The 21,059-nt window shown below is 34.4% G+C and overlaps 2 protein-coding genes across 2 annotated transcripts; both read left to right on the forward strand.

Moving 5' to 3' along the window:
- Positions 1-884: 884 nt before the first annotated feature.
- Positions 885-8,160, forward strand: LOC140062742 (uncharacterized). Its single transcript, XM_072109067.1, has 4 exons — positions 885-960; positions 3,702-4,412; positions 5,051-5,144; positions 6,286-8,160. Exons 1-4 carry the CDS (start codon positions 954-956, stop codon positions 6,932-6,934), a joined length of 1,461 nt encoding a protein of 486 aa, XP_071965168.1. The 5' UTR covers positions 885-953; the 3' UTR covers positions 6,935-8,160.
- Positions 8,161-10,373: 2,213 nt separating this feature from the next.
- On the forward strand, positions 10,374-20,332 carry LOC140062743 (monocarboxylate transporter 2-like). The gene is made up of 6 exons (XM_072109068.1): positions 10,374-10,689; positions 17,282-17,578; positions 18,208-18,506; positions 18,920-19,145; positions 19,478-19,621; positions 20,063-20,332. Exons 1-6 carry the CDS (start codon positions 10,560-10,562, stop codon positions 20,296-20,298), a joined length of 1,332 nt encoding a protein of 443 aa, XP_071965169.1. The 5' UTR covers positions 10,374-10,559; the 3' UTR covers positions 20,299-20,332.
- The last annotated feature ends 727 nt before the right edge of the window (positions 20,333-21,059 follow it).

Raw genomic sequence — 21,059 nt, forward strand, 5'->3', positions numbered from 1 at the left:
CTTCTTATAATATGAATCGCAACACTTGCATTTTATATTTTTTTTTAAAGTTCGCTTGAAACCGTTAACCTGTAGAATGTATTAATTTCTTTACAAAAGATTTAACAATGGGAAATTCCCTAATAGTCATATTGTATTGGCGATACAGCTAACGCATTGTGGTCGTTGTATATTGTGTCTACATACAGTATAGTTAGGCTTGTATTGATCAATCATGATAAATACAGTTCCGTAATCTGTTGCAATATCGCACATGTGAAAACATACGATTATCAAAAAATTATGGAAATCAGATATCAATGAATTCACCTTTGTTTAATAGCCTCCAATGAGCAGTGTTATAACGTAAGGCGCAAAGCCCCAGGTTATCACTTCTTATGTGTGCTCCAACCCTAGGTAGTTGCATTGGGCTACTTATACATACTCTTGGTCCTTTAAGCTCTGAGATCCTTGTGTCCAGCCAGTGATATACAGTAAATCTACTGACGGCAATGTAATGACATAAAGCCAGGATGACGATCTATTATCGTGTTTTTATCCATCACTATACTAGTAGTCATTTTAACAACAATTATTTCGTATATACCTTTATACTAACATGATGATTGCAGGTTGAAATCAATTTATCCACCGATTTATTTTATGTTTTGGATTTACGGAAATCAAGATGTATTATATATACAGGGCCTAAATTTCCCGTCACTCGTCATTCATTAAAAATAGGAACCAGGTACCACACAACAAAAGCAATTGTTGTAACTTACAATAACTTTATTCACAGACTGTATATTCAACCGGGAAATAAAAACACTGTTTAATATTCAGGATAAAAGGTAGCATCGAATATGTTGAATAACTTCCTTTTCATTTATTATCTAACGTTGTGATAGACAGAGTCGTCCGACATACCAGTCTTGTACTACCATTTAATTGATATATGAACGTGAGCTACAATGGAAGGTGAGATATTGCTTCTAATTTGTATATTTAATTGATAAAGTGTGCTATTGTTCGTTTAAAGTGTAACTAAAGGCCAATTTACACAGACGACCGGTAACAGTGATATAAATATAGAATCTATATGTTATTCATTATAGCCATTTGCAAACCACGCGGAGCGGACGAGAGGTTCCCGCTCAGGATAGATACAGATTCTACGTGGGACAAGCTATGCGGTTTTCCGCTTACCGTTACCGCTCATCTGTGTAAATTGGCCTTAATATGTCATACCTAAACTAAGTAAAATGTTTCTGTTGTAATTCGGTTAGGCCTAGGTCCATGGCCTAAACAGTCTCAATATAATACAATTCTTTAACAGTTTTTTTTATCAGCTATTCGTCTCAATGTGGCCTAAATCAAGTGATGTTAGCCTCATTACGTTTTATATCATATACTGTATTTCATTTTGACTATAAAGAGGAGCCAATGAGGAGAACGAAAACTAAACGTACTAATTTTCGCAATAGAACAACAGTTGATTTTTTAAATAGTTCACATTTTGCAAAAGTGATCTCAAGTAAAGCTAAGGATGGGTTCACACGCCTGAACACATCGGCCATAATAATGGGAATAATGTTTCCTCCTCGTCGACAGCGAAACCCTACCTTTTCTGGTAGGCTATATTCACGTATGGTACATACAATTGGAAGGGCATGACATGTACTAGGGAGTTGCTAATTAACCCCCATGGTAGGCCTACATGTTATACCCTTCCAATATCATTAAGCATTTCGCCTGTTAAGAATATAACACTGTACAACATATACTGTATTTTGTCTATTTCCTTTTTCATTTTTTTGAAATAATCTAATGTTTGACAATTTAATTTAGTGTTTGGTTAGTTTCCGTGGCAGATAAAATAAAATGAATGCTGAATTGCATTTGATGATAATAGACCCTCCACTAATTTTATCAGTGGTGGAAATGATACTAATTAATTGGTATAATGTTTAATTCGTTCACATAATACAATTATTAACTCAATGGCGCAGACATAACTAATAAGGAAATAGAACCGGAAGGGTGTGCTAGTAGATGTAGTTACTGATACAAATAATGTAAGAAAACTGAAAATAAAGGAAGAATGTATTTAGACACTTACCGAAAAAGAGGGAGTGGTCCAAATCCTGAGATAGACATCAACAACTTGTAGAAAATAAGTCAATGAATGTTAATATTTTGTTGTATGTTAATACACTGTGCCTCAATGGACCCAATCGTTTGTAGTTTACCGTCACCTTTATTCATTCAATGTTTCATTACATAATTTTTTTAACATTTTTTACCTTTTTTCATTATTTTCTGTTTTTCCTCATTGATATCATAATTCTAACCTTTAGTATCATACATTAATACAAAGTGTTTTTTTTTTTTTTAAATCTTCTATTTACTATAACCAATTGTATATTAATTAGAATTCTTAACTACATACATCAAATGCATCATGACGTCATCACCTTTACTATACATATTCCTTGATTTAAAGATTACTCTATTTTGCTTAGTATTATTAAACCACAAACATTTTTCTTCTCCACTAACTAATAAAAACACCGGAGAAAAAAACAAGTACAACACCCGTGTCCTCTTTATTTATTTTTAAAACTAACATCTAAACATTAATATAATTATTATTATAGCATCATTATAATTTTCTGATGTGTTACATCACATGGATGGACATACTACTCGTTTTTTTCGCTCTACTCTACCTCACTCACTCTCACTCGCTCAATCTTTTCATCTTAACGTGTCTTCCTCTTCTGTGCTTGACATTAAAACTGCCCTTAAGATGTAACCTATAATTTATTACACTTACATTAATTATTATAATAACTATAACAATAATCATAATAACAATAATTACAATAATTGAAATAATAACAACTACAGTAGTAATGACTATAATTGTTATGTGTTTAAATTTTAAATGTAAATATGTATACTTATGTTTGTATGATGTAGTATGTTTTAGCGGATATTAGCCCTTGATGGCATTTGCAGAAATAAAGAAACTGAATTGAATTGAATTGTTACGATGAATAAATAATGAGACTTGTTACAAAATATACAGTCTGTTTGCCTACTTTTTAATATAATAATAATAATAATAATAACGTTGAAGCTCAGCTCGAAAACAAAACAAAAACAGAACAAAATATAATTTATCCGTGGGAAATCAAACCAATCTCAACGCCTATTTACTATAGTTTACAGTATACACACGACGAAGAACAGACTAGGTGTATGTTGGCTGGCTATTGTTGTTACAATTAGGACTGATTTAATTACACTGCTTCCTTGTGAACACAAATTTAAAAAAAAAACGTTTATTAAATTTAATTTCCATTTACACTTCCTTGTATTTTGCAAAAAGGCTACACTTGACCTTAAAAACCTTAATTAAAGCCTATATATATATTTTTTAAATGACGTGTTAAATTTAATTTTCCAGAATGTCCTGATTTTTAACCAAAAAATATAAGGTATCTACCTAGTTTAATATTATTCCACGAAGATGGCGTATTTTTCTACGGCAAAATATACTAAATGCAAGACAATTATTAAACTGTTGATGACAGCAAAGACTAAATAACAAACGAAGATCCACCCAGTAATTACCACACTTGAATATCAATATTTAGATGATTTTCTTGTATATTATTAAACATAATACTTTTTTCTTTTCTATTGTGTCTCAGGTCAATTCAAGAAAATACTTTTGTATGGTGCCCTCTCTTTTATTGTGTTTTATATCAAAACTGCATATGGAGCTGCGACAGAGGATTACACCATACTTGTCACAGAAACTATTAACACAACGATAGAAACAACTCAAACGTATACGACACTTCCAGATTCAACGCAAGTATCTACATCATATTATTCTGACACAACACAAGCGTCTACAAATGCTTCTACAGAATCAATGACAAATTCTACCATGATGGATAGGTCTACAGCACTAACATCAACGACATCTTCTGCCACAACACAAACGTCTGAAACACCTCTTGACACAACACAAGTATCGACAACGTCTGCTAGTACAACACAAGTATTGACAACGTCTTCTAACACAACACAAATGGCTGAAACACCTCTAGACACAACACAAGCATCGACAACCTATGCTAGTACAGCACAAGCATTGACCACGTCTGCCAACACAACCCAAACGTATACAACACCTTCAACCACAACACAAACTTCTGCAACATCGTCTACAATGACGCAAACATCCAGAACACCTGCATCTACAACACAGGCATCTACAACATCTAAAACAACACCACCATTTACATCTGCTAAGACAGTACGAATGTCTACATCACTTTCGGGCACAACTGAAACATATGCAAGTGCAACAAGTAGTAAAGGGTCAACTGAAGAACAATTGTGGTACAAAAAAGGTGGATTAGCCTGTCAGATTATTAATTTTATTTTTTTTAAATTTAATATGCCCGACGTCTGTCGTGAACGACAATGTCAAACAGTCTTACAATATTGGGTGAAACTAAGCCAGGACTGTTTACTATTGGCTGGTCCTATCAATAACCAATGGCAGTGCTATCTTGGCCAGAGGCGAGGAATAAGCCAATATCTCTAAAGGACCTTTCACACCTGTTCCGGCATCGAACGCCAATGTTTCGTTTTCACGACGCTCCACGCGGCCAAGCACCAATCGATATGCGCGTAGCCGCGTAAAAACGAAACATTGACGTTCGATTGGATTTGCCGTCGCCGGACCGGAACCGTGCCGGAGCAGGTGTGAAAGGCCCTTAAGGCAGATACTAGATGCAGAGGCTTTCATAAGAGTCAGCAGTGCTGCTTTCAAAATGTTTAAAGGGTCTCCATATACATAATAATAATAATATATAATAATATAACAATTTATACAGCGCACATATCCACTAAAAGTGCTCAAGGCGCTAAATTTGAACATACATACATAAATTGTCTCTGTTAAACTTTAAAAAATCAAGGTCTAAATTTCAATACAATCTAATAAGGAAAGTAAGCAAACAAATTTAAAATGTTTTTCTTCAAGATTGGGTAGTTCCCGTGTTTGCGTGTGTCGGAGCCGTGATCCTGGTCATGTTGCTATGCCTTGTTTACCAATGCGGACGTCAAGGAAATATTGGGTGAGTTTTTCAAAATGTGTGATGTTTTCTTCTATATATTGCTGTTTAGTGTATACGTTTTGACTTATATTGTAGTTTGTTTATTTTTTCGCCTTTTCTTTAAAGAATTAAGGTGTTTAATGCCTCTTTTTAGTCGCGTGGAAGCGACTCTATAGTTCACTATGTCGGTCGGTCGGTCTGTCTGTCGGTCTGTCTGTCGGTCTGTCTGTCTGTCGGTCCGGTATCACTATGCGTTTTATCGCTTTCTGACCTTATCTTGATATCAGTTTAATCTAGCTAGGTCAATTTTTCACAGTATATTCCTTATGGCCAGGAATCAATGTGGTTATGTTTTCACGGTGCGCAATAAAAAATTACGTGGTCTACGCACGATTTAACGAAATCACGTTTGTAATCATATCTTCACAACCATGAATCACAATTAAATAAAATTTGGTACTCATAAATTTCAGGGCATAAATCATCATATGGCAATACAATTACGTGCGTAGCGCATGTAACGCATGCGTACGCGCGCTTAACATTTTCAAAATTTATTTTCGATGAAATAAGAGTACATTTCAGGCAATTTTAAGCGTTTACAAAATTGCCATGAGTGCGCATATTTTTGCGCGCGCACTGCGCGTTAAATGTTATTGCGCACTCTTTTTGCCCGATTTCTGTTTTCTTGACTTACTTTTCAACTCGAAATTACGTTATACGAGCACGTCGAAAGTGACAGGCTACGCACGTGTAAATTAAAAAAAAATAAATGTTTTTAAACATTTCAACATTTTTAAACATGTTCAGTAATTTCGGTCAGTATAGTTCACTATGTCGGTCGGTCGGTCTCTCTGTCTGTCTGTCTGTCGGTCTGTCGGTCTGTCTGTCGGTCCGGTATCACTATGCATTGTAGCACGCGACTTAATGGCTGTTGGCCTTGTTTTTACTCTTTTTACCATTTTTCGGGAAATAAATATAGTGAATTCTCCCCCCCCCCCCCCCCCAAAGGCTTACTATTTAATTGTGTTATTATTTACCAGAAAAAAGAAGTGTTTTTAAATGTCTGGATGAATTAATCAATTTCACCAATTACAATACTCTATATTTACATACTTATTAAATTGAAACTAATTGTTATGAATTTGTTCAAATAATGTAGAAAGCAATTGACGATGATAGGTTCTGGGGAGAGACTGAGACGCTGGTCTCACCGAGTTACTCAAACATTCGACACAAACAACCAAGAAGACAGGGACGTGGAAGATGGTCACAACGTCAACATGTCGTCTTTCACCAAACCACAGATCGATACTGCCAAGGTGGATAAAGAAAAGCTACCAGAAAAGAATAATGAAACCAAACTAGATAGCACTAATGTCCAAAGTACCAAAACAGCAGAACAAGCAAGCGAAGTAGTTGATATTGAGCACAAGAAGCTTGATAACACCAATGTGAACAATTTAGAAACAGAAGAAGCAAGTGCAGTGGATGATGGTGGTGAGCAGAAGAAACTTGATACTACTGATGTCCAAAATGCCGGAACAGAACAAGCACTCGATACTGGCAACACAAAAAGTGCAGGAGATAAAACTTTGGAGAAGTCACCCGTAGAAAGTAAAAGCATCAATCAAGAAGAAGAAATAAAGCCATCGACTGCTGCGACTCTAAGTGCAGAGACGGACAAACTAATACAACGTGATGACGATGTAAAGTCTGGAGAAGTAAACACAAGTGCAGAACTTAGCGATGCCACTGATGCTGATGCAGCAAATACTACACACTCGACAGAACATATTTTAGAACTATAAACGTGAATGTACGCTTCAACAACGAAATGTTAATCTATTGACGGCTTACTCGATCGGCAGAGGATCTTAACATTACAAAATAATAATAATAATGTGCCTATTATTAAACCTAGTCTACACTACCAATAACTACTTTAGTTTGTCAACTTGATGAGCAACTTTTAGAGTTTGGGAAGAATCATTTCCCAACGTTTGCTAGTGATGGATCAGCTGAACATCTTCAGAAAACTGCAAGTTAGGTCATATCAACATGCATCTTCTTGACAAAACTAGTCTGCTGAGATTTGTGAATTCAGTCAATCAAATCCAGTCTTTGTAGTCATGTGATTCTGCAGGTGGACAAAATAAGTAATAGGAACTGTTGTTCTTAATAAACTTGGTGAACAGTATTAAAGTGTAGTAAACACCGATTCACCATTGTTTTGAAGTCGGTGCATTATCACACGCGAATTTTTTTCAGAAAAAAAAATTTCAGATTTATAACGATATTTCAAGTTAATGTTGAAGTTACGCAATCTTTTTAAGGGTTATACATTTTGTTTCTAACACAGTCAGTTGAGTTAGTATATTACTCATCGTTTAATGGAGACAATATTTTTATTCTATTATAGAATGCAAGTTTGAATATGTTCCATTCAATTCTTCGCTTAATAGAATGGATCGCGAAACTCGTGAAAATAGTTATCATTCGTTATTTGTATTTTGGACCATCATGCATTTTCTAATTCCAAGTCAAATTAGATTGCCATCCTAAATATGTACAAACTTATTTAATGTTTGTATAAATTCAGCGTGTTTGTAGAGAAAGCATGATTATATAACATATGCACAGTAGCAAAGGTTGTTTCGGGACGGTTATACCATGGATGTATTATAACTACATGGTTATTCTCTTCACTATCAGTAGTACTTTTATCTATTTAATAACGTTTATAATTACTGAAACTACCGCTATAATAGTGAACGCTAATACTAGAAGTGAGATAAGATAAAAAAAATAAAAACGAGATAAAAAATAGTATTTTGATTATATAACATCTTACTTCTCACTTCTACATTCTTCCATTCGGTTTAAGATTATTTATGCAATAATAACTGTACTTCAATTGGTATATAAACATATATTATAAATAGCGCCACTACATATACTTTATTTATGATAATTTGCTATTTATTATAATATTTAATAACGATGATAGAGTGGTGGTTGCTAGCGCAACCAAAAATGCGTTCAACCTGCCCTGAGTGACTCCAACAAGGTCACCAATGGTTTGGAATAGTCTTATTGAATTAGTCATAATATATATAATAATTTTCAATAAAAACGAACTAAAATTTCAAAAGATCACTAAATATTTGTTTTTAATAATTTATTTAGTTAAAGTTAAAAAAAATCAAGCTAAGATACATAATTTGATAGAAATACAGATCTTTACAGTTTATCAACATTGTAGCGTTGAACGCATGTTTTGGTTGGCTAGCAACCATGCAGCGCTCTCTATCGTTGTGACGTCACACCGTGATACTCTATATACCTAGGCGACGTGCGCAGTTTATCCAGAACAGCGTGCGCACGCGCTGCCGTCATGGAAACTATACTATCATAATAAACATACTTACACATGGTAGGCCTAACTATAACATTTTTGTATAACGCATTCTTAAAGTTAAAGAAAGGTAAGCTTGGTTTTGTTAAGTATAATTAAATTGGTGCAACTAAAGCATAATTTAAAAGTTAAACGAACAAATGCAGTTTAAATAAGCTTTTATTCTGCTTCGATTAAAAGTAGTCTCGTAAAAATGCATACACGTTTCGTAGATTACGACTAGGACTATGCTTAGGCCTACTTAATTTGTGTCTAGTGTTGCCACTTCCATTATTAAATACTAATATAATGTTACTTTGTACAGATGTTTTAAATTAATTAATTTAAAAAAAAACAAATATTAAATTTTAAAATATACGTTATAATATATAGCAAGAACATTATCAAGATAGCTGCTAAATTAAAAGAGGTTTGTGACATTCATTACATTAAAGATTTTGAAATTATATAAATTGTTTATTAATGCTAACATTGTTAAAGCACCACGTTTTTAAAGGGGCTTAGTTCATGACCTCGTTGTGTTCAACACACTTAATTTGACCAATCACAAGCGATTGATTATTCAAACTGTCGCTTGTGATTGGTCAACTCGCTTGAGTGGCGTCAATTTCTCCGTTGTCTAAACATAAGTTGGGGTATTAGCAATGCTGTTGCATAGGTTTCTATTTTTGTTTTTATTTGATTTATTTCAATACCAAGTTAACATTAATAAATTCTTATAAACACGGGATACGGATATACCGCAGCACTCTAAATTCTCAAAGTGGGATTTACATCCTGATAGGTCAGCATCGTTAACCCTTTTTTCAAAGATGATTCATTTTGAATGTGCAAATAAAAAACAAGTTAATTGCATCGAATTAGTAAATGCACTTTTTATGTCGGGTTTTTGTTTTTATCACTGGTATGTCGCTGGTACTGTTTCAATCCATCTCATTTGTTTTTATTGAGCTCAGTTGTATATTGACGTATTTTTTCATACGCATCCAACAGCGAGAAACTCGCCAATTACAGGGATAGATAAGTTTTTAAAATTTTAAAATAAGTTTCATTTTAGGCCTAGGGGGAGTGGAGATGAAAGAGTTGTGAGTTACAACGCTGTCACTAGGTAAGGATTGAACCGTTTACTCTTGGAATTTGAAGGCAAGTACGTTAGCCACCAAGCTATAACTCCACTACTCTTAAGGCCTATTAATATTATTCTTATCTTTTGTTCAATGCAATCTTTGCTTGTTCATGTTGTTTGTAATACGTCAATCTCTGTTAATCATTTACGAAATACCTGAAACAAATTTAGAGTTATGCACATTCATTTCATTAACACTCATAACATTATTGACATTGCTATGGAGTGTTCATTTGACATGTCCCGCACCTGTCCCGTTACCGTTATGTTTCGAAGTATAATGATTTGACCTTTGAAATCAACAATGTTGTAAATGCGGCCCTTCCTTTTTAAAACCAAAGTCGATTTTTTTCATATTTTCGGTAAATTGGTGTATTTTTTATAGTCCCCTTCCTATCTGCATCCTCTTTTGTTTTTGTGAGAGGGATATACAATTTATGAAATTATAATTTGATGAGATCCACCGTCATTCATTCTCGTCCATTCGTGGTTCCCACTAGAACGCAACGTACGGACGTAAGCGCAACGCAATTAATTTGACAATTTTTACAAGCGGTGGACTATTCGAACTGCAGCTTGACAATTCTCCTGCACGTTTGCACTTGCGCTGTGTACTATATATAGTGTGAACTAAGAAGCTGTATGATGATTAATAATAATATTATAATAACCCTTTTCGAAAACATTCTTTTAAAGACAAAAAAAAATAACGGTGGCATAGAGAAATAAACAAATATGCATCGATTGTTTTCATCTGATAGAGCCTTTGTGTTATTTCAGCCAATCACAGAATTGATAGAAAATGCTGATTGTTACTATAATTGTAATCAAGTGAAATACAGCAGTCTGTTGAGATGCTAATACGGAGCATTCTGTCGTAGTAGCAGACAGCATGAATTGGGGCGTTCTCATTGTTTTAGCTGGGTTTCTACTTCATTTAAACATAATCGGTTACCTGTATAGCTACAATCTACTACATATTCAATTAAAGGAAAGCTTTAATTCAACAGCTACAGAAGCAGGTAGGCTTAACATTATGTACTTGTTTTGGCGATATGCGTGTGTTATTATATTGATATTATAATCTACGGATACAAACCCCATCTAAGTTGATTATCATATCATTATACGGACTGGTTAAGCTTAACAGTGATGAAGAAAGTTTGGGGAGGGGAGAGTGAGCATCAGTTTGTGGCGCCAGCGGGAAACGGTGAGTGGATGGTGTATAGTAAAGGTATTCTGTAGAAAACCGTATGCTAATTTTGTCGTTTATATTCGTGTGTTGGTCGAGCACGTACAGTACTGCATAGTAGGCCTACGACTGAAACATTTATCGTATTAAGATTCCAAGCATTAGTGTGGAACTTGGTATATCATATTTATTGTAAAAGGAGTGTATATGCCAGGTTTTTTTTTTCTTTGCAATTTCTAATTCAAATCCAACATAATGCCACTGCTATTGTGTCTTTACTTAACCTCTTAAATCTCAGTATTGTATTGCTATGTCGGGTAGCTTGATTCCCAAGGCCGCAGATGACAACAGACATACGATCTGTGCTGGAGAATTAGGGTTGGGGGTTAAAATTGAAAATTTCAGACGAGCGAGCACCTGTTGTTGGCTATGGCCCTGATTCCCTACATACTTAGGCCTATACACAATTTTTTTTTTACACTAAACGTTAATTTGATGTCCTTTCAAAATCAGTTTGTCCAAAACAATGACCTCACTACATCATGTGCATCACTACCCAATTTTACCCTTCTGAAGATCCTGATTAGGCATATAACCAGTTTTTCGAAAGTGTGCTTATTTCAAAACACAACTTAAGAAAGGATTAGTTCTTTTTCCAATACATTTTATTTTAAGTTCCATTCCATCAGGATAAAAACGCAACTTACTAGTTAATCGCACGTAATTACGTAGGCGCAACGTAAGTTAGTTGACCAATCACAAACCAGTTGAGTGATTGCGTTGCCCCCTGAGAACCATGCCCAATTACTGTACTAAATTGATTCTTTTAATGATGGAATTTGTATTGAAATCGTTTCCATAGTAGATAGATAGTAATAGCACAATGTTTAACAATATTATATGTAAATCGTGTATTTTCTGTATGTATAATTAAGTATTCATTCAATACAATAATTTAATATTTTTTAATTAAACCTTTGTTAATAGCGATAATGAGTCAAAACAGGAAAAGCTGACATAGACAACTTTAAAAATGAGAACAGAAATGGAAAACTAGAAAAATAATAGCAAAAAGGTGGCAAAACTACACCAATAAAGATGAATATAAATAAATATAATAATAATAATGCCTTACGACTGTCAAGCTCTACATTACATGAACACATTCGAGAGGATTTGATAATAATAATTTCCTTTAAAAAAAAGAGACTTTTATGCACAGGTATAGTCAACACTTCATGCTCACGAACTATGTTCCACAATGCCATATCGCATTTAATACACAATAGGTCATTTAAATTCAATCAACACGTGAAAAGGTGAGTTCATGTTGTTTATCCTTTTCAACAGTAAATATACACTGAGATTATACCAATGTGATAAGTCACGTTCATCCTACATCTACTGATTAGGTATACGCAATTACTATTAATGTTTATTTTGTTATAAAGTCTAGCCAAAACAACCTGTAATATACTCATTACATTAACTATTACACATTGATTTAGTGGAATGATGTGACAGACCAAACGACTTTGTATAACAAGTTCGACATGACAAAGGGTATCATAACAAACAATATCACACACATTCTGTATCGTGGCCTGTAAATTTTTTGTTTGTTTTTAATAAATCAAAATAGTATTATAGCAAAACAAAAACCAAAAAACTGTATGTTGGACAAAATGGCCTGGGATTTGCATTTTGGTGTATTTATTTGGAAAAACCGCTTACATGTTTGCTTTTCTTTTTTGTTTATTATTATTGTTTTTATTATATAATAATAATAATAATAACAAGATTTTTATAGCGCACATACGACTCAAGAGTGCTCAAGGCGCATTCAAAAAAATAAAACAAATCATACAAATGCCTGACAAATAAAATGCAATTTCTTTGGAGGGTCCCCATCCGTTCTCGTTCTGTCGCGGTCCCGGACCCCTACCTAGGTGACCAAACAAAGGAACAGGATACACATTTGCCTTGCCACAGACGACCGGGTGCTCAGAGACAACAACCAAGACAGAGGCACCCCAAATATAATGCTGGTCAGGAAAAAGTATACTATACAATATTCTAGAACTTTAAGAAACCTCATGATTTCCTTAATGAATAAATGTGTTTTTAATAATTTTTTAAAAGTATCAACAGTTTTGCAAAATCTGATAGAGCTCGGTAGAGCATTCCATAGACGAGGAGCAGTAACGGTGAAAGCTCTGTCTCCCCATGAGTGGTGAGACTTAGGTTGATGTAGAAGCAGCGTATCACTAGAACGCAGATTCCGTCTGGGAACATACAGCCTAGCATGTCAGAAATATATTCAGGAGCCTTGCCATTAATAGACTTAAAAACAAAGAGTAATATTTTAAAAACAATGCGCGGTACCTAACAGGAAGCCAATGCAAAGTTTCCAAGGTATTTGATATGTGTGCATATCTTGGTAGTTTTTTAACAACTCGTGCCGCTGTATTTTGAATCAGCTGAAGCATGTGGAGTTGTTTTTGTGGTAGCCCATATAGCAATGAGTTTCCCATATCCAGTCGTGAAGTGACAAAAAGCATGAACAAGTTGTTTAGCTGCTGCCTCATTAATAAACTTTCGAATCCTTCGGATGTTTCGTAAGTGAAAAGACGACGTAGAAATAGTTTTTGAGATATGAGATATAGTCATACCCGCATCCATTTCAACCCCTAGATTTCTAACCTGCCTAGCCGGGTCTATTTGGGTTTCACCAATGTAAATAAAACTTGGTGGCAGTTTTTCCAACTGCAGCTTTGATCCAAAGAGAATATATTCTGTTTTTTCATCATTTAATTTAAGAAAGTTGTTTTTCATGGATACAATGTTGGAGCAGTTCCAAACAAATGTCAATGTGTGTCATTGTAGGTTTAAAAGAAATATAAATCTGAGTATCATCATATTTTTTTCAATGTGGGTCGAACATGAGTGACTTTAAGAGACTCTGGGAAAGAACCACTTTCAAGAGACTTATTTACAATATGTGTGATTAATGGAATAAATGCATAAGTACATTTCTTTATCAGTGAAGTTGGTACCGGGTCAAGTGCACACGATTTTGAGGGAGAATTTTTGACAGTATTTAGAATTTCCTCCTCACTTGCAGGTTCGAACTGAGAAAGTTGTATGGACCTAGTTAAATCATAAGATTTATTTATATTTATACATTTATCAGAAGCAGTTGTAACTTCTGCAGTATTTTCATTTTCTAGTGAATCACGAATTGATTTAATTTTATTTATAAAAAATACAGAAAATCTTTCAGCAAGAGCTTCATCTGAGACAGACGAAGGAAGGACTGATGACTTGGAACGATGTAAAAGTTTATTTACTAAATCAAAAAGTTTCTTTTGATCACCTGTGCAGTCACTAACCAGACTAGAGTAATACCGCGTCTTGGCCTTTTCAGTCAGTCCATTTACAATACATCTTTGGTCACAGTATTCCTGTCTATCCTTAAGAAGCTTTGATTTCATCCACTTACGTTCAAGTTGACGACGTATTTTCCTTTCAGATCGAATTTCATCTGTATACCATGGTTTAGCTTCCTTTTGCCTAATTGTTTTTTTCTGAACTTGCGCATGTAAATCAAGTACAGCTCTGAGATGAGAATAGTTTTCTACACTATCTTCAAGAATCACACTTACATCGGTTGTATTAGACACACACGCTTGAATGTCATTTTGGAATTTCTTCTTAATATCAATTATTATTCAAATATCCACAAATCGCAGAGGAAAATTTCTTAAGATTTCCATTCCTCTTTAGATTTTTCAATTCTTTAGTTTTTCTATTCATATTTATAGTCCAAGAGCATTAGTTCATAAGTATAGGCAGACCCGGACATTTCTGGTAACAAGCTAATTTTTTCAGGAAAGGTCCAGAACTACGGTTGGAACATCATACTAAAAGTCCTGAAAAATCCTCCTTGTGCTCTCCGAGAAATCCAAGATGGCGTCCAAAATGGCTGCCATTTTAATTAGTCTATAACTTTGTAACCGCTTGTCATAGAGTATTAATTTTGGTGTCAAATAGTTCATAATATATACATTCCTATTTGCTCTAACAGAAAATTTTGTCAAAATATATATATATATATATATATATATATATATATATATATATATATATATATATATATTATATATTAGTTTTTCCTTTCCTCTTTAGTCTTTAGTCGCGTGCAACGCGACTCTACAGCTCACTTATCGGTCGGTCAGTTGGTTGGTCGGTCGGTCGGTGAACACTAACTTGAGCACGCAACTGCAGCCATGTATATGGCCGTGTTCCATTCCTCTTTAGTTTTTCAATTACTATTTAATTTTTAGTCGTGTGGACGCGACTCAATAGTTCACTATGTCGGTCGGTCGGTCTGTCGGTCCGGTATCACTATGCGTTTTATCGATTTTCTGTACTTTTTGAACTGTTTTGATGTACATTACTTTTTGAAAGTTCATTTTTTTCTGAGAGCACGCGACTTATGGCTGTTGGCCTTGTTTCATTCCTCTTTAGTTTTTAGTCGCGTGGAAGCGACTCTATAGTTCACTATGTCGGTCGGTCGGTCTGTCTGTCTGTCTGTCTGTCTGTCGGTCTGTCTGTCGGTCTGTCTGTCTGTCTGTCTGTCGGTCCGGTATCACTATGCGTTTTATCGCTTTATGACCTTATCTTGATATCAGTTTAATCTAGCTAAGTCAATTTTTCACAGAATATTCCTTATGGCCAGGAATCGATGTGGTTATGTTTTCACGGTGCGCAATAAAAAATTACGCGGTCTACGCACGATTTAACGAAATCACGTTTGTAATCATATCTTAACAACCATGAATCACAATTAAATAAAATTTGGTACTCATAAATTTCAGGGCATAAATCATCATATGGCAATACAATTACGTGCGTAGCGCATGTAACACATGCGTAAGCGCGCTTAAAATTTTCAAAATTTATTTTCGATGAAATAAGAGTACGTTTCAGGCAATTTTAAGCGTTTACAAAATTGCCATGAGTGCGCAGATTTTTGCGCGCGCACTGCGCGTTAAATGTTATTGCGCACTCTTCTTGCCCGATTTCTGTTTTCTTGACTTACTTTTCAACTCGAAATTACGTTATACGAGCACGTCAAAAGTGACAGGCTACGCACGTGTAAATTAAAAAAATATAAATGTTTTTAAACATTTCAACATTTTTAAACATGTTCAGTAATTTCGGTCAGTATAGTTCACTATGTCGGTCGGTCCGTCTGTCTGTCGGTCTGTCTGTCTGTCGGTCTGTTTGTCTGTCGGTCCGGTATCACTATGCATTGTAGCACGCGACTTAATGGCTGTTGGCCTTGTTCAATTCCTATTTAGTTTTTCCATTCCTTTTTTTCCCTTTCCTCTTTTTTTTCTTTCCTATATAGTTTTTTCCTTTCCTCTTTAGTTTTTTCAATTCCTCTTTAGTTTTTAGTCGCATGGACGCGACTCTATAGTTCACTATGCCGGTCGGTCTGTCTGTCGGTCTGTCGGTCTGTCTGTCGGTCCGGTATCACTATGCATTGTAGCACGCGACTTAATGGCCGTTGGCCTTGTTCTATTCCTCTTTAGTTTTTCTATTCCTCTTTAGTTTTTTCTTTCCTCTTTAGTTTTTCCATTCCTCTTTAGTTTTTCCATTCCTCTTTAGCTTTTCCATTCCTCTTTAGTTTTTCCATTCCTCTTTAGTTTTTCCATTCCTCTTTAGCTTTTCCATTCCTCTTTAGCTTTTCCCTTCATCTTTAGTTTTTCCATTCCTCTTTAGTTTTTCCATTCATCTTTAGTTTTTCCATTCCTCTTTAGTTTTTCCATTCCTCTTTAGTTTTTCCATTCCTCTTTAGCTTTTCCCTTCATCTTTAGTTTTTCCATTCCTCTTTAGTTTTTCCATTCATCTTTAGTTTTTTCATTCCTCTTTAGTTTTTCCATTCCTCTTTAGCTTTTCCCTTCATCTTTAGTTTTTCCATTCCTCTTTAGTTTTTCCATTTCTCTTTTTTTACTTTCCTCTATAGTTTTTCCTTTCCTCTTTAGTTTTTTCAATTCCTCTTTAGTTTTTCTATTCCTCTTTAGTTTTTCTTTTCCTCTTTAGTTTTTCCATTCCTCTTTAGCTTTTCCTTTCATCTTTAGTTTTTCCTTTCATCTTTAGTTTTTCCATTCCTCTTTACTTTTCCATTCCTCTTTAGTCTTCCATTTCTCTTTAGTCTTCCATTCCTCTATAGTTTTTCAATTCCTCTTTAGTTTTTCCATTTCTCTTTCCAATTCCATGTCATCTTTCCACAATCTTCTTCCTTTTTCCAATCTTCTTCATTTTTGTCCAATCCTCTTCAGTTCTCCCAATCTTCCTCAGTTAAAAAAAAAAACATCATTTGCATTAACAACAATCTTTTTTTTTTAACCTAGCCTTGCCGGGATCAGTATCTATTGCTTTCTACGCCGTATCGTCATTAATTGTAACTTGGATATTTCAGCGGTTTGGAGACCGGCCAGCCGGATTTCTAGGAATAACACTATGCTGTGTTGGTCTCTTAACATCGTCGTTTGTACAAGAAATATGGATGTTATGTTTGACGTATGGAGTGCTGTATGGTTTTGGATGCAATGCTATTCACTTGGTGACAATTGACATGATAGTGAAATATTACAAAGGTATCAAATCGACAAGGTGTATCGGTATAACAATGACAGCTTCTAGCATAGGTAAAGTATATTTTCAAAAGCATTTTGAATGGGGGATTTTTGCCGTATTTATCATCATTTCTCTTGTCTAAGTGCAAAATACTTCGAACTCCATAACATTTTACAGAATACATAGTGTTTTATTTGAACAATGCCACTTATTTATTTATTTTAAAAAAACATATTTAGACAGGATAAAAAAAGCAGGTATATATTTCAAGCAATTGATTAAAGACATTCATAAAAGACATTACATAAAAACGTTAAATTTACAATACAAAGACAGACAATGTTTAAAAAAGAGTGAAACAATAAAGAGAAATTATATAAAATTATTTTTTCAGAAATGTTATTAATATCATTAATTCGTATCAATGTAGCCATTTCGAGATCAATGACTATCCTAACTGTATGTGGACATCTGTGTATCTCCTTGTCTAAACATCCCTTCCGATTGTATTCTGTTGAATTAAGATATGACCATGTTTGTTCCTTCTGTTTGTGTACTAAAATGCCAAAGTGGCTGAGTGGACCTCAGCTGAAGAATGATGTCGCTCGCTGTCAATCAACCAAGAGCACTACAGATTTTTGTTTTTGTTTTTTAGTTTGTGTTAAGAATGTTTATGAATGTTTATTTTTATATATTACAGGGGTTTTGTTTTCACCGTGTCTTGAGTGGCTTTACACAACATTCCAGTGGCGTATATCATTACGCATTTTATCGGGAGTATTCGCAATAGTATGTATTCCATGCATGTCATTATTCAAAGAGAAAAAAGACAATGGTACTCCTCGTAATATAGTAACGCAAAAACAAGAAAATAAGACAAGAAGAAACATGTCGTTATTTCAGAAGTATATTGAAATGGTTAGAATACCCGCCTTTCTTTGCCTGGTATGTTCATACGCAATGAGTGGAATTGCAACGACTTTTTCTTTTGTCAGCATAGTAAGTATTTTGTATATATGTGACATTGTCACATGGTGACTTCTTTACTTAGCAATACCTTGTACCAATCATGTCATAGTTCCAAGATTTTGCTGACGACGCCCATATACAGTACCAGTATTCAGTATTGCTTGTGAACATTCTATTTTTCTCCAGGGCGCGATAGTCCCTCATTAAAATATTAAGCAGCAAAGATGAAACAAGCTGGGGTATGTTTGCGGGCGAGGTATGTCTGGAGCGATGTTATGTCCAGGGAAGTGGTCTAGGGACAAGTGTCCAAAGTCAAAGGGAAATGGGAAAAAAGTGGGGAAACTTTGAGGGGAAGTAGGCCGGGGGAAAATGTTCGTGAGAAACAAAAACATGACCGCCCATGCCCACCTAAAATAATATAACTTACTTTTTTGATTTCTCAGGGTAGTTTTTTGACAGAATCTGGATTGAGTGGAACACAAACTTCACTAATATTAAGCACAATGGGTGCTGGTGACTTAGTTGCCAGAGTATCTGTGTCATTATTATCGCAATGGTTGCCGATCTCCATTACGTCACTGTACGCTATTGGTCACATTGTGTCAGCATCATCAATGCTGTCGCTGCCATACGCAATTAACGCAACAGTTATTATGGTTATACTAATTGGTAAATATGTTTTAATTTAACATAATTGCTTCGATAATTTCTTATCATTGTATAAACGCCATAGGCGATTTTATCTGTTGCTATAACATAAATTATTCAATAACGTCCATTTATTATGCGCCAATCTAAAAATAATAATATAATGACAAATTCCTTTTAACGAGGTTTTTGAAGCTTAATTTCCAGTTGTACTTCTAAACACAGTGTAGACATGCCTACAATTACCCATTGCTTGTGTTCGATTTATCTTACATGTCATAGAAATTGTACTGGTAAAATTATATTGATTGAGCTATTTTTTTCATCTTTTTTATTACACTTATTTACATCAGTGTTTAGTGTTTCTCGTGGGATTATCTTTGTGTTGATTGCTTCAGCTCCTATTGAGATTGCTCCAGTACATTCAAGCGTCGAGAGTGTCGGTCTAGTATATCTAGTTTTTGGAATGTGTGCTTTGTCAGCACCCTATATCACAGGTAAGATTTTCAAAGGGGGTATTGAGTGAAATATATAACCATACATAGTAATATGCAGAAAACAGCAGTCATTCATCTAGTTGTTTCTTTTATTATGAAGAAAAATGTAAGGAACAAAGACGCATTACGACAATATTGTGTACCGAAATTCAATTAAACGGCCGCAGTGAATCGTCAATTTCCACTAAATAGGCTAGAGGAGTATTGTCGTAATGAATGGTCTAAAGAGGGCACTTGGTGTCTCATATTTGACAATACAGTTCATTATCCGTGTTTGCAGCGACTACCTAACATATAATCGCACAAAACAATTTCATTCACTGAATTCGCTCTTCACGCGCCCGCTCACACTTCACAGTGGATTGGTGGTAATACGGCGATGAGGATGATGAGAATACTTCACCTTTTACAATAATATTGTATTATATATTTATTTTCCAGACAATGTGTATGACATCAAAGGATCCTACAATAGTGCGTTCTTCATTTGTTGTGCACTCTACGCATGTTCATCATTTTTTTTATTCGCTGCGGTACATTTGAACAAGAAGAATATGATAAGAAGAAATTCGAACGAAAATACGGATTGCCAATACAATCAAATGATAGTAAACCGATCAGAAGAAGAACCAACAGAATACTCAAAAGAAGTAATATCCCGAGTTACTGTAATATAAATCAAAGTGATTATTTTTTTATATAAAATAATAAAGTATTACACTTGATTTTCATAGATCATAGTTTTTTTATTTTATTTGTCCAAAAGAAGGAAATTGACATCAATTGCTCAAAATTAGTGACACGGAAAAAGACAATAATACTTTCAAAATACAGAGCATGATCATCCGTATTCATGTCATCTTCGACTATATACGGTTTACTTGCGAGGCTGGCTTTAATGGGCACATCATCCACATGCATGCATGCGTGCGTGCATACCCACATCTACATATCCACAAACACATTTATTTCATTTTGATTTTTCACCTTGTTTACAAATCACCACAATTCTACTCCAAGACATTTAAATACATATATACATTATTTTGAGTTAATGATAATAAATAAATCTTCATATAAATTCTAAATCTCGATCGTTGATTGTAGATCATTAATTCAACTAGGCAGTACTTCGGTTATTGGAGTATGCACTACAGAATTGTCTTAACCCTTAATGATCAGAACAAATTTGCTGGTAGTTTCTTTTAAAAATTCTATTGATTTTCTTCGATTGGGTATTTGCGAATTCTAAGTTCACAGTGCAAAATCTGAAACATATCATTATTACAACCAAATACAAATTTTTAAATACAAAGTTTAGTAATAGCTATAATGTTATTAATGGATTTCGTATGGGTTTTATTTTTGCATTCGAACTCAAAGATTATGTGGAAGTCTGTTGTCGTAATATTTAATTGTAAGTAAGAGAGGATAATTA

Source organism: Antedon mediterranea, chromosome 11 (genome assembly GCF_964355755.1).
Source record: "Antedon mediterranea chromosome 11, ecAntMedi1.1, whole genome shotgun sequence".
NCBI classification, from domain to species: Eukaryota; Metazoa; Echinodermata; class Crinoidea; order Comatulida; family Antedonidae; genus Antedon; species Antedon mediterranea.